We start from the raw sequence: 16,771 nt of genomic DNA, 5'->3' as shown, positions 1-16,771 counted from the left end.
TTTAAATGAAATGGCTGTAACAACAAACTCCATCTAAACAGTCTTCATTGTTATTCCAGAATCGCTCCAAAAACGTCAATGGATTATGATCAGTATATATAATTGTGTCAGATGGATTGCTGGTCACATAAATGTGAAAATATTGCAAAGCTAGCACCAAGCTCAAAGTTTCCTTCTCAATCATCATATTTAATTTCTTAGAAAAATAACCAATAGGCCGCTCTTCCTTCGCCGCCTTCTTGTATCTTGTATGAGCACGCACCTACGCCCACATCACTCGCATCAACAGCCACTTTGAATGGTTTCGTGTAATTTCGGATGGCCAACACAGGAGCATTGCTTAACACAGCCTTCAAGCCATCAAATACCCGTTGATACTCCACTGTCCACTGAAATTTGTTATTCTTCTTTAGCAAGTCCATCAGTGGAGCGACCACACTGCTAAAATCCAGCACAAATTTCCGGTAAAATCCACTCATGCCAAGAAATCTCATTATTTCTCTTTGTGTCGAGGGTATTGGAACCTCCCCAATAACTTTTTTTTTCACATCCCGTGAGACAATCTGACCCTGTCCAATTGAATGTCCAAGGAAAGTGACTTGGGATTGTCCAAGTTCACTTTTGGCTACGTTTACCACCAAATCCGCCTCCTGAAGTCAAAAGAATAACTCCATCAGATGCTTTAAATGTTCTTTCCATGTCTGGCTTAAAATTACCAGATCGTATACCGCACAATTGGGTAATCCTGAAACGACTTTGTTCGTTAACCGTTGAAATGTGGCTGGAGCGTTTTTCATGCCAAATGGCATAACTTTGAATTGGTATATACCATCTGGAATCACAAAAGCTGAAATCTCCTTTGCCCTTTCAGATAAAGGTACCTGCCAGTAACCTTTAAGTAAATCCAGTTTGGAAATAAAAGCTCATTGCCCCATTTTCTCAATGCAATCCTCCAAGCGTGGGATAGGATAAGAGTCTGTTCTTGTTAACCTTTCTATGGTCCACACACAACCGTTGGGTACAGTCTGGTTTTGGTACCATCACTACGGGAGAGCTCCATTAGCTGCAACCCACTTAAATTATGCCATTTTTAAGCATACTCTCAATTTCTTTGTTAACCTGTGCCAATTTTAAAGGGTTAAGTCTATATGGATGTTGTTAATTGGAACAGCATTTCCCACATCTACATCATGTATGTCATTTTAGTACTTCCCAACTTATCTCCATAAACTTGACCATGTGATATCAATAACTTTCAGGACAGTTCGTTTTTCCTCTTGAAGGTAACTCAACAATTTATCCCAATTTTTCAGGCATCCTCGTTTTCCAATTTAATTTGAGGGATGTCAAATTCAAAGTCATCTGGACTTTGAGTTAGAATCATTAAAACTTCCGCCTTTTGCTCTCCTTCCCTTTCAAAGTACCTTTTAAGCATATTCACATATTACACTCGGTGAGGTTTCCTTCTCTCTGGCGTTCTTACCACATAATTCACCTCACTTAATTTCCTTTCAATCTGATACGGTCCACAAAATCTTGCTTTTAAAAGGTTCACCTACCACTGGTAACAATACTAAAATCTCCACTGGCAAAACTACGAACTTTTGCTTTCTTATCCGCTACCCATTTCATCACATGTTGTGCAACCTTCAAATGTTGTCTGGCCAATTCCCCTGTTCTATTTAACCGTCCCCTAAAATTTGACACATAATCCAATAATGTAATTTCCGATTTCTCACCCACCAATTTTTCCTCAATCAATTTAAGTGGTCCTCTTACCTCATAATCAAAAGGACTACATTTGATTGACTCATTAGGTGCATCCCTAATTGCAAACAGTACGAATGCAATTCCTTTATCCCAATCCTCTGGATAATCTTGACAATAAGCCCTCAACATTGCCTTTAACGTCTGATGCCACCTTTCTAACGCTCCCTGCGATTCTGGATGGTACGCAGTTGATTTAAATTGTTTTATTCCTAAGCTATCCATAACTTCTTTGAATAACCTGGAGGTAAAATTTTATCCTTGATCCGATTGTATTTCTGTGGGTAGTCCATAGCTAGCAAAGAATTTAAGTAACTCCTCCACATCTTTCTAGCTGTAATATTACGTCCTGGAATGGCCTCTGGAAGCCTAGTAGACACATCCATTATAGTCAAAAGATGTTGATTCCCACTTTTCGTTTTAGGGAGTGGTCCTATGCAATCAATTAAGACCCTTGAAAAAAAAAGGTTCCTCAAATGCTGAAATGAGAATTAAGGGTGCTAGTTTTATCACTGCTTGAGGTTTCCCTATCACTTGACATGTGACATGATCGACAAAATTTAACTATATCGTTACGTAGTCCAGGCCAATAAAAATGTTTTTGGATTTTAGCTTGAGTTTTCCTTACTCCCAAATGACCTCCCACTGGTACCTCATGTGCTACTCGCAACACCTCCTAGCTGCAATACCACTTGAACTTCTGCCCACTTTTCATCCGCCTGCATATGTAAAGATCTCCATTTTCTCATCAAGACATGATTTTTACAGTAATAACATTCTGGTATACGCTCTAGATTCCTCTTCCGTGTATGTTTGCTGATACATCTGTCTTATTTCTCTATCTTTTTGTTGCAACTCCGCCAATTTTCCTAAACTAAAAATATCCGCCTCATCCTCTACCTGTTCTTGTTCTTTTTCAACCATCGTTTCTGGTAATTGCATTTCAACGTCATCTTTACTCTTTGATTTCTCCTCTTGTCTTAACCTGTGACTTTGCGATCTTGTTACGGCACAATCCGGAAAAATCCCAGGATATCCATCCTTCAACACTGCAGTTGTCTGATTTTCCACTGGCTTATCAACTACAACAGGCATTATTCCCACCTGCGATCCAGCTATATCGTTACCCAAGATAAACAGGACAAGATAGTTTCTCTATTACTCCAAAACTACCACTTCACCACTCTTCACTGGAGTTTCCAACCTTACCTTAGATAATGGAACACTACTCTTCTCACCCTGAATTCCACATATTACCACCTTTTCTGGCAATATTCTTCCCAAACTATATAACTCCTCATCTCTTACCATTGGAGATTGACTAGCTCACGTATATCTTAAAACTGTGACTTCTTTACCTGCTCCTCCTGATACACATGAGTAAACTTTACGTACACAAGTAAATTATTTAAAGAGATCTGGCACCTTCTTTTCAATCACCTCTTGATCAGGCTGTAAAATTTTTTGCACTTCCTTCGCTTCACTTGGGCTTTCTTTAATTTTCCACTTTAGGAAACCCCACTGACTTATCCTGTTTTATCACATCTGCTTTCCCAGTGCATTTCTTCAACCACCAACACTTTACATGGCCTAGTTTATTACAGTGAAAACATTTGACACTTTTCATTTCTCTTCCACCCTCCTGGATTTCGTTTTTAATCTGAGGTACACTCTCCTTATTATCACCCATCAGATCTCCTTTACCTCGACCACGAGTATTTCTCTTTCCCCCAGTTTCTATCCCTCACAGGCTGAAACTCATGTCGGAAACCAAGCTTTGATTTATGAACTAATTCATAATCATCTGCCATTTCTGTTGCTCAGTTTTAACCCTCTGCTCTTCCACATGAGTTCTCACTATATCAGGAATTGAATTTTGAAACTCCTCCAAAAAGGTTAATTTCTCTGAGAGCTTCATACGTTTGGTCGATTTTCAAAGCCCTTATCCACCGATCAAAATTACTCTGTTTAACTCTACCTATCAAAATTACTCTGTTTGATCCTTTCAAACTCCATGTATGCTTGACCAGGTTCTTTCCTTAAATTTCTAAACCTTTGTCTGTCGGCTTCAGGCACTAGTTCATATGCACCTAAAATGGATGTTGTCACCTCCTCATACACCCCAGGTACCTCCTCTGATAGTGATGTAAACACTTCGCTAGCCCTACTTACCAGCTTTGTTTGAATCAGTAATACCCACATGTCCTGTAGGTATTTCATTTGTTTAGCTACCTTCTCAAATGAATGAAAAAGGCTTCTACCTCTTTCTCATCAAACCTTGGCAATGCATGGACTTATTTAAATAGATCCCCACCAAGCCTTAGATTATGATGCTCTTTCTCGTTATCCTCATCACTCTCCTCAAACTGTACGTTTCCCTTTACATCTGCCAATTTTAACTGACTGTCATGTTTCATGATGATTTTCTGAAGTTCAAACTCTTTCTTTTTCCCTTTCCTCTCTATCTCTTTCTCGCTTTTTCTTTTTCCCTGATCTGTACCTCCCTTTCTCTTTCTTGTTGTTCTCCTACGGCTATTCTTTCTTTTTCTCTCATATTCAGGCTGCTTTAATTCTTTTTCATATTCAAGTTGACAAATCTGTAACTGAATTTTAGCCATTTCTGACTGTATCACAGGCAATATTAAATGCTCAGCTAGCACCGTAAGTACCTCTTCTTTTCGTATCAGATAACATTAACCGCACTGTTTTTGCCAAATCTAAAAGCCTTATTTTAGTCTCTGTTCGTAAGGTACTGCATGTGACCTTCTCCACCCCCAAAAACATCCGAGCCTCTGAAATAGCCACTGTCCACAACACACTCCCTACTTAAATTGGTAGACCACATCTGAAAAGCAAACACAAATATGCTCACCCCTCACTAACTTTAAGTTCACTATGCCAACCCAATCACGAAAAATGGACTTTTATCCCTGATGAGCCCCCAATTTGTTATGGGCCAGGGTTTAGAAAACTCCAAAGTATATTATGGAATTCACCTGACATTCACAACGTTGAATAGTTTTTGGTTATGGGGAGCACAAGGGCCCACTTTACAGGTGTGTTGCAACAGAGATCTAAAGTATATTTAAAACAAAACAATGTTTATTCTATTAATTCAGTTAACACTTCTTTATAAGCACACAGCAAACATCTTATCAACTACAAACACTGATACTTTCCCAAATACAATATTCTATTGGTAACCCTTAGTAACGTTCCCAACAACATCCATAAGCCAAAACCCTTTTAACAAAGACAATAGGTTTGAATTCTCTACAGAAACAGGTATTACTTTTGAAATCATCAAATGACCTGAAGACACTCTTTAGTTTGTAGAGAGATACCAGTCTACATCTGCTTGCTTTGACTGCAGCTCTCCAACTCAAAGCGAAACTAAACAGAGCCAAAGCCAGCTCACAGCTCAAAACGAAAGTAAAAGCAGAGCAGAGTTCAGCTCCACTCACACTCTGATATCACTGCAGCTATTTGATAAACACCCATTTCTTAAAGGCACTGTCACATGACACAAGTAATTGACTGAATTTGTTTTGCTCCATGTTGGTGTATTCCAAACATTTGAATCAAGTTGGCTACATGTTTGGGTACATATCTGGGTCAAGAGCTATGTAAGGGCACCCAATTTGTGTGCCAACATGACCAAAAGTTTAAGCAGACGTGGTGCTGGAGGTCATCTACGTTTTGTTGTAAAAGGTTTGCCTCTTGATAGGGATGCTGTTTCATAATTTTCTCTCCAAGGTTTCCCATTCACTGTGCTTCTGGATGCAGTGTGAAGGTCAGCAACATTCTCTTCTTCCTCACCCACACAAAAATAGTAGGGCTTTTTTCATTGTGACTATTTCTATTCTGCGATTCTATTCTCAATTTTCATCACAAATTGTTCCGTTTCTTCTTTTCCATTCAAGCCTTCAAAACTTTCCTTTTGCCTCCTTCCTTGTACAGCACTCATTCTGCCAGGGCACATCAAACTGATCTTAGGTTATCTTGATAACTGATACTTAAAATTTCTGTTGTTCTGCTCTTTGTCAATTGTCACCAGGTTCTAAATTGTTTCTGTACTTTATCTCGGACATCTATTTGTTTATTTTTATGAAATATTTGATTTTTAAATGAAGTCTACATGAAGTCGACATTTGTACCCAAGTAATCCTCCAAAGTGAACAGACTGTATAATCTCCAACTAACTAAACTCATATTACACATAATTCTCCAACTTCTTCATATTAAATTATATGTCATCCACAGTAATCCTTTTGATATGTATGTGTGCTTCTTTCCAAGTACAAGATACTTCAATTCTTCCATTGGCACGTGTCTTAGAAAGGTTAAAATCAATGATGTGAAAATATACATTTCTAAAGTACTGTGCCGAACTGTTGGTTATTGCATATTGGAATAAAAATATTTTAAAATAATTTTGCTTTCTTTATTGTGCTTTCACCATTTGAAGCACCCTGTGAAAACATGGGGTCTGTTCCTACCTTGATTGAAATGACAGTAGTAAAATCATTATTTACAAGGTCTTCCATGCTGTGTGCAGGAGAACATTGACTGTATTCAGTTTATGGGCAGCTGTGTTCATCATCCACTCAAATATTCCTGATGTGGCGATGTCACCGTTGGACTGGGGTGGGCACAGTAAGTCGTCTTACAACACCAGGTTAAAGTCCAACAGGTTTGTTTGGAATCACTAGCTTTCGGAGCGCAGCTCCTTCATTCCTGGCACCTGAAAGTTAGGACTCAAAGTCACTCAATGTCTAGCTTCTACAATGATCCCCTTTGGATGCAAACAGGCTCTCCTTGGGTGGAAAGGATACCAAAATGACATGAACATTGGTGTCAGATTGGAACTGAATATATACTCAACAGCAGACTCGATAATCTAAGAGCTCTTTTTGTCAATTCCATCCCCTCTTCTACCACTGACTTCATAGCCACAGACACTGCTCTTCTTACCCCTGCTTTGAAATTACAGCTGAAGGATTGGCATATTTTGCTCATAAGCTCTCTCATGATAAGACATCTCATCCATTTCTCACTCTTGCTGAGAATTGCTCCCACGTCCTCCTCCCACTCTTCTATTAGCTTCTGTTCTGTCTCTCTTCATTCTCCCAGCCATGCTATGAACATCAAATATTACAGTTTTTACCATAATCTTTTCATGTTTAACCAAAAATAGTGAAAGTGCATTCAAGTTTCTCTTCCCAAAGATCTTGCTCAGCTTGGATTGTCTTTTTCAATTTTGTACTGAATTTTCAACTTACTATGTAACCACAAACCAATAAATACTTTGTTTTTCTTCCCTTCTTCACTGACAGATGCAAGTCATGTTATATGCCACAACTAATATTCGCATAGGTTTTTCAATTTTTTAATACAGATAAACATGATGGTTCTTCTCCTCTGTGGATGTAAACATGTTTAAAAAGGTTCTTTACGTTTTCTCCAGAAAGACTTTTTATAAATTTAGCGTACCCAATTCTTTTTTTCTAATTAAGGGATAATTTAGCGTGGCCAATTCACCTACCCTGCACATCTTTGGGTTGTAGGGGTGAGAACCACGCAGACACAGGGAGAGTGTGCAAACTCTCAACGGACAGTGACCTGGGGCCAGGATTGGACCCGGGTCCTCGGTGCCGTGAGGCAGCAGTCTCCAGAAATAAGCTTCAAAATGATGATCTTCACTCGCCTCCTCCGTAACAGATTTTGTCATTTCATTTTTTTGATTCACACCAGATGAATAAATTTGCAACGAGAGAGTTTTCCTGTCTTTACTGTCATTTTCTAGCTTATCCAGGAGATATGCTACAGCCTTATGCATATTCTTCTCATTGATATTTGAAAAATGGAAACTTCATCTGCACTTCTCTCATAATTGCATCTAAATCTTTGTTTACTCTCTTGTTTTCCAATTCCTTTCCAAGCTTATTAATCTTTTCTTTCAGCTCAGCAATTGCTTGGGTCATTCAACTGACTTTGCTTCAGGGTCATCTGTAAAAGACTTATACAAGCTTAACACAACTTCACATGGGCATTCATTTAATTTCAGAAATCTTTCTTCTATACTCGTTGACTGTTCTTTAGGCTCTTTCCATTCACTCGTTTGATCATCAATCAGTTTCTTAACATTTTCCTTGTCTGCTTTCAAACTGTGGATTTGCTCTTCCATACCGCATATTATCCTTCTTGCTCTCCAGATTGAATCAAGATTCAAGAACTTCATTGTTCTTTCACGACAAAATTCTAACAGTTGATCAGTCTTGTTTTTTATTTTGGCATTTAATAAACTGTTCTCATTCATCGGCAATTCCTTTTTCAGTTGAATGTGTTTATCGTATTTAATAGAGGCTTCAGATACTTTAAGTTCACCAAGTTTTAGTTGAAGATCTACTTATGCTGAAGTTGTTTCTACAAGTTTATTATTTAGATGTGCAATGATAAGGAGATATTGGGAACTTAGGTCCAGAAACGAGAACCAAGATGTAGCAGGCAATTTAGGGGTTAAACGGACTTCAGGAAAAGACTACCAGCAGTAGAGTTAGACAGATATGCCCACAGCAGAGTTACCTTGTCCCATTCAGACTTAACCTCGTTCAGCAAGAGCAGCACAGTAGCATAGTGGTTAGCACTACGGCTTCACTGCACCAGATTCCCAGGTTCGATTCCCGGCTTGGGTCACTATCTGTGTGGAGTCTGCACGTTCTCACTGTGTCTGCATGAGTTTCCTGCGAGTGCTCCGGTTTCCTCCCACAAGTCCCGAAAGACGCACTATTAGGTAATTTGGACATTCTGAATTCTCCCTCGGTGAAGCCGAACAGGCGCCGGAATGTGGCGACAGTAACTTCATTGCAGTGTTAATGTAAGCCTACTTGAGACAATAAAGATTATTATTAATTAACACACAGGATGTCCCGGTTCAGCCAGGATAATCCAATCAAGATCCATTGTCATTCAGTACAACCATCACTCATTTCTTATTATCACTCCTGGAACGAATTGATCTTTCCGCACTGCATTAAAGTTATGGGATCTGGTCCAGCCTCTTAACCTCTGTTCAGAGCTGACCAGCCGTCTGTAACAAACGGTTCAAGTCCTTGTTCAAGTGTTCTACTTTGTGTGATTGATATTTAAGTGTTCTCACCAGTTCTTGCTTTCCATTAGCAAGCTCAGTTTTGTTGCATGAAAATTGGTTCTCTACACTGATAAGTTTTTCCTTCAATTGCTCGTTTTCTGCAATAGGTTTTGCATGTTTGACCACAGTAATTTGAGTTTGGTACAGTCAGCATAACAACAGTCATTGCCATTTACCACCTCCAATGGACAAATCATTAACCAATATAAAATCTGTCCCTTCCAGATATAAACTAGGATCATAAGAGCAGGAGAAAGCTTTTCAACCTGTCGCACCTGCTCCATCATTCAATTAGATCATGGCTCATCATCTACCTTAACACCATTTTTCTATGCTATTCCCATATCTCTTGCTAGTAGACAAAAATCTATCGATTTCAGTCTTGAACAAGCTCAATAACTGAGCTTCCACAGCCCTCTTCGGTAGAGATTTTCAAAGATTCAACATCCTCAAGAAGATCCTATTCATGGTCTTAAATAGGCTTCCCCTTATTCTGAGACTGTGTATTCCGATTCTCCACTCACCAATCAGACCCTTTAAGAATGTTGTATATTTCAAAGAGATCATCTCTTCAAAGCTCTGGAGATTACAGGGCCAGTTTCCTCAATCTCAATAACAATCTTGCAATCCCAGTGATTCCTGTTCACTGATTACAACCCCACCTTCAACACCATAATCCCAGTCGATCATATTCAAACTCCAAAACCTAAGATTTGGCTCCTCCCTCTGCAACTCGATCCTCAACTTCCTGAACCACAAACAGGAATTATAAGGATAAACAATACCTACTCCATTATAGTCCTCAATACCAGGGCCCCGCAGGGCTACCATACTCCCTATACACACGGCTATGTGGTAATATTCAGCTCCGACTCCGGGTTTGCTGATGGCACGACCGTAGCGGGTCAGATCTTTTAACGATGAGTCAGAGTACAGGAGAGAGATAGAGAACCTAGTGGCATGGTGTAATGACAACAATCTCTCCCTCAATGTCAATAAAACAAAGGAGCTGGTCATTGACTTCAGGAATCCAAGTGTCGTCCACACTCCTGTCTGTATAAATGGTGCCGAGATGGAGATGGGTGATAGCTTCAAATTCCTAGGTGTGACCATCACCAAAAATCTGTCTTGTCCACCCATGTCGACGCTATGACCGAGAAAGTACAATAGCGCCTATACTTCCTCAAGAATAAGGGAAATTCAGCATGTCCACAACGACAATAACAATTTATATTAATGTTCCATAGAAAGCGTCCTATCTGGCTGCATCACAGCATGGTATAGCAACTGCTCTGCCCAAGACCATAAGAAACTAGAGTTGTGAACATAGCCCAGTCCATCAGGTGAACCCGCCTCCCATCTATACCAACTGCTGCTTTGGGAAAGCGGGCAGCATAATCAAGGACCTCTCCCAACCCGGTTAATTCTTTCTTCCAACGGGCAGAAGATACAAAAGTTTGAGAACACACATAAATAGATTCAAAAACAACTTCTTCCCCACTGTTACCGGACTCCTGAATGACCATCTTATGAACTGGTCTGAACTGATCTTATGAATCGAACTGATCGTTTGACGCATATTCTCTGCAGTTGCTGCACTGTAGCATGGTGGTTAGCATAAATGCTTCACAGCTCCAGGGTCCCAGGTTCGATTCCCGGCTGGGTCACTGTCTGTGCGGAGTCTGCACGTCCTCCCCGTGTGTGCGTGGGTTTCCTCCGGGTGCTCCGGTTTCCTCCCACAGTCCAAAGATGTGCAGGTTAGGTGGATTGGCCATGCTAAATTGCCCGTAGAGTCCTAAAAAAAAGTAAGGTTAGGGGGGGTAGGTGGGTTACGGGTATAGGGTGGATACGTGGGTTTGAGTAGGGTGAGCATTGCTCGGCACAACATCGAGGGCCGATGGGCCTGTTCTGTGCTGTACTGTTCTATGTACACCATATACTTCACCCACTGTCTATTTTTATGTATTTTCATTATGTATCCTCACGTATTTACCATATGTTCTATGTTTTCATGTATGGACCAATCTGACTGAACTGTACACTGAACAATACTTTTCACTGTATCTCAGTACACGTGACAAATAAAAATTAATCTGAAGAACCTCCATGGCATTCCCTCCATATGGTAAGGAAATCCTTCTCTTGATAAGGAGACCAAAACAGGCCTCAGCACCATGAAGGGGGCGGGACAGGCGGTGCATTTAGCCTCAGCACCATGGAGGGGAGAAGGACAGGTGGTGCATTTAGCCTCAGCACCATGGAGGGGAGAGGGACAGGCGGTGCATTTGACCTCAGCACCATGGAGGGGAGAGGGACAGGCGGTGCATTTAGCCTCAGCACTGAGGTGCGTTAATCCGCCGAGCCAGTAGGAGACGCTCCTGCGGCGGTTCACTGGGAACCCTCCTTTTAACGATGTGCCCAAACGCGGGCTGCTCCCCTCCCTGCCCAGCGAGGCCTCTCCCCTTTTACCTGTTCAGCGGCTCCGGCCGCGCCGCAGCTGGCAGGTCCACTCCCCGCCCTCGAGCTCCCGCGACTCGGGGGGACGGCCCGGGGACTTCTTCCTCCGCCTCGGCGATCTCGTTGAAGACATACAGAATGACGAGAAGGGCCAAGAGCGAGCACAGCAGCACCGCCCGCCGGTAGTGCCGCATTGCCTCGCCCCCTCCCCCCTCGTGGCTCCGCCGCGGGCACGCGCTGCCACTGGCAGTTATTTAAATCACACCCCGTCCCCTCCCCCTCCTCCCAAAAGTCTGGAGCCGCTTTTTCAAAAACTTTCTGAAAGGGTTAAGCGAAGGTCCCGCCCACATTCCCGTCCATTGGATGGCTGGCCTGTCAATTATGTGACGCAATCGGCTGCACCCAATGGGAACATCCCGGTCCTGGGCCCGCGGGCGGTTATCGGTTGCTTGGCAAGTGGCACGCGCCTCCAAGTGCTCAAAACGTCTGCGGATGCCTGAAGAGATGGAGGCTTTGCCCTGCCTGCATTCAATGCCAGTATTGCCACAGCCACAGAGCGGTGCTGATTTAACCTGAGGGTCACCACACCTCGGCTAAGGGGCAAGGTGAAGAAGGGGGCTTCTTCATGAACAACCTCACCGGCATTGGAATTGGACCCGCGCTGTTGGCGTCGCTCCTGCATCGCGAAGCAGCCGTCCGGTACCCAGCTCTTCAATAACGGCAGGGCGTTCCATGGTCATATGAGGAATGGTTGAGCACTCTGGATCTGTCCTCGTTGGAGTTTAGAAGGATGAGGGGGACCTTATTGAAACTTACAGGAAAATGCCAGGCCTGGATAGAGTGGAGGTGGAGAGGATGCTTCTACTTGTAGGAAAAACTAGAACCAGAGGACACAATCTCAGACATAGAACATAGAACAGTACAGCACAGAACAGGCCCTTCGGCCCTCAATGTTGTGCCGAGCCATGATCACCCTACTCAAACCCACGTATCCACCCTATACCCGTAACCCAACAACCTCCCCCTTAACCTTTTATTAGGACACTACGGGCAATTTAGCATGGCCAATCCACCTAACCCGCACATCTTTGGACTGTGGGAGGAAACCGGAGTACCCGGAGGAAACCCACGCACACAGGGGGAGGACGTGCAGACTCCACACAGACAGTGACCCAGCCGGGAATCGAACCTGGGACCCTGGAGCTGTGAAGCATTTATGCTAACCACCATGCTACCCTGCTGCCCCAAGGGCTAAAGGGACGATCCTTTATAACTGAGATGAGGAATTTCTTCAGCCAGAGGGTGGTGAATCTGTGGAACTCTTTGCCAAATCACTGAGTGTCTTTAAGACAGAGATAGATATGTTCTTGATCAACAAGGGCTTCAGGCGTTATGGGGAGAAGGCAGGAGCATGGAGATGAGAAAATATCAGCCATGATTGAATGGCGGAGCAGACCCGATGGGCCGAGTGGCCTAATTCTGCTCCTATGGTCTTATGGCTTTAAGGCCAATGAAATACTTTTGAAATGTTGTCAATTCTGTAATGTAGTACTGTCCAAGCAGGATATGGCTTTTGCTGCCAGGCCGTTCCCAGAAAAATTGCCACCATTTCTCGATTGACTTGACAAAAGATTCGATTCCGTAACTGTGAATTATGGAATCGTAGATGTCATTTTCGACACATGCAGCCCATAATTTCCATGCCATGTGCATTGTCAAACATGAAGGCGACCGACCGTTGGTCAGTGAGGAGAGTGAATCTCCTGCTGGCCATGTAATGCCTCCAATGCCGCACAGCTTCGACGATGGCTTGGGCCTCCTTCTTGATGAGGAATGGCGGATTTCTGAGGCGTGGAGGGTGCGTGAAAAGAAGGCCATGGATCTGCCCGACTGATTGAGGGTGGCAGCCAGAGAAACGTCTGATGCGTCGCTCTCGACCTGGAAGGGGAGGGTCTCATCGATTGCATGCATCGTCGCCCTGGCAATGTCTGCTTTGATGCAACTGATAGCCTGGCGAGCCTCTGCCGATAGGGGAACAACTGTGGACTGGATTAGTGAGCGGGCCTTGTCCGCATAATTATGGACGCACAGGGCGTAATAAGAAAAGAAACCCAGGTAAAGTTTCAGGGCCTTGGGGCAGTGGGGAAGGGGAAACTCCATGAAGGGGCGCATGCGTTCGGGATCTGGGCCTATGACTCCATCATGCACTACGTAGCCGAGGATGGCTAGGCGATCGGTGCAAAACATGCATTTGTCCTTGTTATAGGTTTAAGTTAAGGATTTTTGCGGTATGGAGGAATTTGCGGGAGTTGGTGTCGTGGTCCTGCTGGTCATGGCCGCAGATGGTGACATTGTCGAGGTACGGGAGCGTGGCCCGCAGACCGTACCGGTCAACCATTCGGTCCATCTCCTGTTGGAAGACTGAGACCCCATTTGTGACACCAAAGGGAACCCTTAGAAAGTGGTAGACCCGCGCATCTGCTTCGAATGCAGTGTACTTGTGGTCGTCCGGGCAACTGGGGAGCTGGTGGTAGGCTGATTTAAGGTTTACTGTGGAGCAAAACTTTGTATTGCGCTATCTGGTTGACCATTTCAGATATGCAGGGGAGAGGGTACGCGTCGAGCTACGTATACCTGTTGATGGTCTGACTGTAGCCTATGACCATCCTATGTTTCTCCCTGGTCTTTACAACCACCACTTGAGCTCTCCAGGGGCTGTTACTGGCCTCGATAATGCCTTCCTTTAGTAACCGTTGGACTTCCAACCTCATGAAGGTCTGGTCCTGGGCACTGTACCGTCTGCTCCTGGTGGCGACTGGTTTGCAATCGGGGGTAAGGTTTGCCAACACGGAAGGCGGGTCGACCTTGAGGGTCGCGATGCCGCAGACAGTGAGGGGGGTATGGGGCCGCCGAATTTGAACGTTAAACTTTGCAGGTTACACTGGAAGTCCAGTCCCAGGAGTGTGGCAGCGCAGAGATGGGGGAGGACGTAGAGTCGGAAGTTATTAAACTACACACCCTGGACCGTGAGGTTGGCTATGCAGTACCCCAGGATCTCCACAGAGTGGGACCCAGAGGCTAGGGATCAAGTAGGATGAGTACCGACATTGTAGTGGTTGAAAGCGTTCGGGGCCGAGACTGGTCCAGTGTCACTGAGGTAGATTATGGCAGAAGCTGAAGAGATCTCGTCGCGGATACACGGCCACCCGAGTCGGGGTCCTGAGACGTTATCCAAGGTGGCTGCCCCCATGAATCGTACATGGCCGGCTGGGAGATCTCATCAGGCAATACATGGCCAGTCGAGTCGGGGTCCTGAGACGTCATCCAAGTTGGCTGCCCCCATGAATCACACATGGCCTGTGAGGAGAGGAATGGCAGCAGGCCCGGTTCACCTTTGGAGACAGCAGCGGCCGCCCGGGCCTGGCATACAGCCACGAGGTGCCCCTTCTTCCCGCAGCCCTTGCAGATTGCGGATTGGGCCAGGCAGCGTTGCTGAGGGCATTTGGTTTGCCCGCAAAAATAGCATCCCCCCCCCCGGGGTTTCCTGGCTGCCGCACTGCACAAGCTTGTGGGGAATTTAGCGGTGCTTTGGAATCGGCCGTGGGTGGGGTCCACCCTGTCCATGCGGGTACCGCGCGATTGGGAACTTAAGCCTGGGCGTTGCGGGAGGCTACATCTGGGGAGTGCGCAAGTTTCCGTGCCTCTTTGAGCCCTAGTATGTCATTTTCCAGCCGTCGCTGGTGGATTTTAGAGGACAGCATGCCCGCAACAAAAGCATCCCGTATTAAGAGTTCGGTATGGTCATTGGCTGAGACTTGTGGACAGTTACAGTTTCTACCTAACACTAACAATGCACGCTAACAATTGGCCAGTGATTCCCCTGGGATCTGCCATCTGGTAGCTAAAAGATGCCGAGCGTATACCTGGTTCACAGTGCGGACGTAGTGCTCTTTTAACAAAGTCATTGCGTTCTCGAAACCGTCCGCGTCTTCGATAAGCGTGTAGATTTCTGGGCTCACCCTTGAGTGGAGGACTTGCATTTTCTGTTCCTCCGTGGGGGTAGTCGGGGCCGTCCTGATGTACCCGTTGAAACATGCCAGCCAATGTTTAAAAGTTGCTGCTGCATTTGCTGCGTGGGGGTTGATTTGTAGACACTCTGGCTTGATGCGGAGAGCAGCCGTTCTTCAATTCTTGTTCATTAAATTGATGCACGATCAATCACTACTGAAGCAAGATTGTAGTCCAATTGAAAGCTTTAATGAACAAGTAGTTACCCCAGCAGCTCCGGTACAGAATGACTGCTGTGGGTGAAACACAGACTCTTATGCTCCGCCTGCTGGGCGGAACCAGCAGGCAGATTCTACCGCTCATACAGAATAAGGTACATTCCACCTAGGTACCGTGATACCCCAAATATAGCCTACCACAGGGAGAAAGTGCAAACTCCGCAGCGACCCAGGGCTGGGATCAAACCTGGGTCCTCGGCACTGTGATGCAGCAGTGCTAATCACTGTGTCATCCAGACTGAGGAATTTAATGTAATTAGTAATAATAAATAAAAAGTACTAGGGAAATTAATGGGATTGAAAGTTGCCAAATCCCCTGCACCTGACGGCCTACAGCCTAGGGTTACAAAGAGGAGTTGCAAAGGCACAATATTGAATACTCTGTTTGTGATCTTCAAAAATGTTGATTCTGGAATGGTCCCAGTAAATTGGAAGATAGCAAATGGAGCAATGCTGTTCAAGAAAGGAGGGAAAGAGGGGAACTATTGAATACCATTGACCAGAAACTGAACTGGACTAGCCATATAAAGACTGGCTACAAGAGCAGGTCAGGGGCTAGGAATCCTGTGGTGAGTAACTCACCACCCGACTCCCCAAAGCCTGTCAACCACCGACAAGGCACAAGTCAGGTGTGTGATGGAATACTCCCCACTTGCCTGGATGAGTGCAGCTCCAACAACAGAAGAAGTTTGACACCATCCAGGACAAAGCAACCTGCTTGATTGACAGCCCATTCACAAACATTCAGTCATCACCAATGCACAGTAGAGTCCCATCTACAAGATATTCTGCAGAAACTCACCAAGACTCCTTAGCATCTTGCAAAACCACAATCATCTCGAAGGACAAGGACAGCAGACACATGGGAACACCAGCACCTCCAAGTTCTCCTCCAAGCCACTCACCAACCTGACTTGGAAATATTTTGCCGTTCCTTCCCTGTCGCTGGGTCAAAATCCTTGAACTCCCACCCTTATAGCATTGTGGGATGCACCTACACCACATGGACTGCAGTGGTTCAAGAAGGCAGCTTATCATCACCTTCTTGAGGGCAGTTAGGGTTGGGCTATACATTCTGGTCTCGCTAGCAATGACCACATCCCATGACAGA

General features: G+C 44.4%; 1 protein-coding gene across 2 annotated transcripts in view; it reads right to left on the bottom strand.

The window, feature by feature from the left end:
- gxylt1b (glucoside xylosyltransferase 1b) overlaps positions 1 to 11,614 on the bottom strand; it is a 134,904-nt gene extending 123,290 nt beyond the window's left edge. Inside the window, exon 1 of one of the 2 annotated variants that reach the window (XM_038780498.1) lies at positions 11,387 to 11,614. In XM_038780498.1, coding sequence (XP_038636426.1) covers positions 11,387 to 11,568 — 182 coding nt within the window. In that variant the 5' untranslated portion in view covers positions 11,569 to 11,614. The remainder of the gene's footprint in view (positions 1 to 11,386) is intronic. The other variant, XM_038780499.1, reaches the window with a different exon arrangement.
- Between the last annotated feature and the right edge of the window lie 5,157 nt (positions 11,615 to 16,771).

This window comes from Scyliorhinus canicula, chromosome 20 (assembly GCF_902713615.1).
Source record: "Scyliorhinus canicula chromosome 20, sScyCan1.1, whole genome shotgun sequence".
Lineage (NCBI taxonomy): Eukaryota > Metazoa > Chordata > Chondrichthyes > Carcharhiniformes > Scyliorhinidae > Scyliorhinus > Scyliorhinus canicula.
This window is presented reverse-complemented; position numbering and strand designations above follow the sequence as displayed.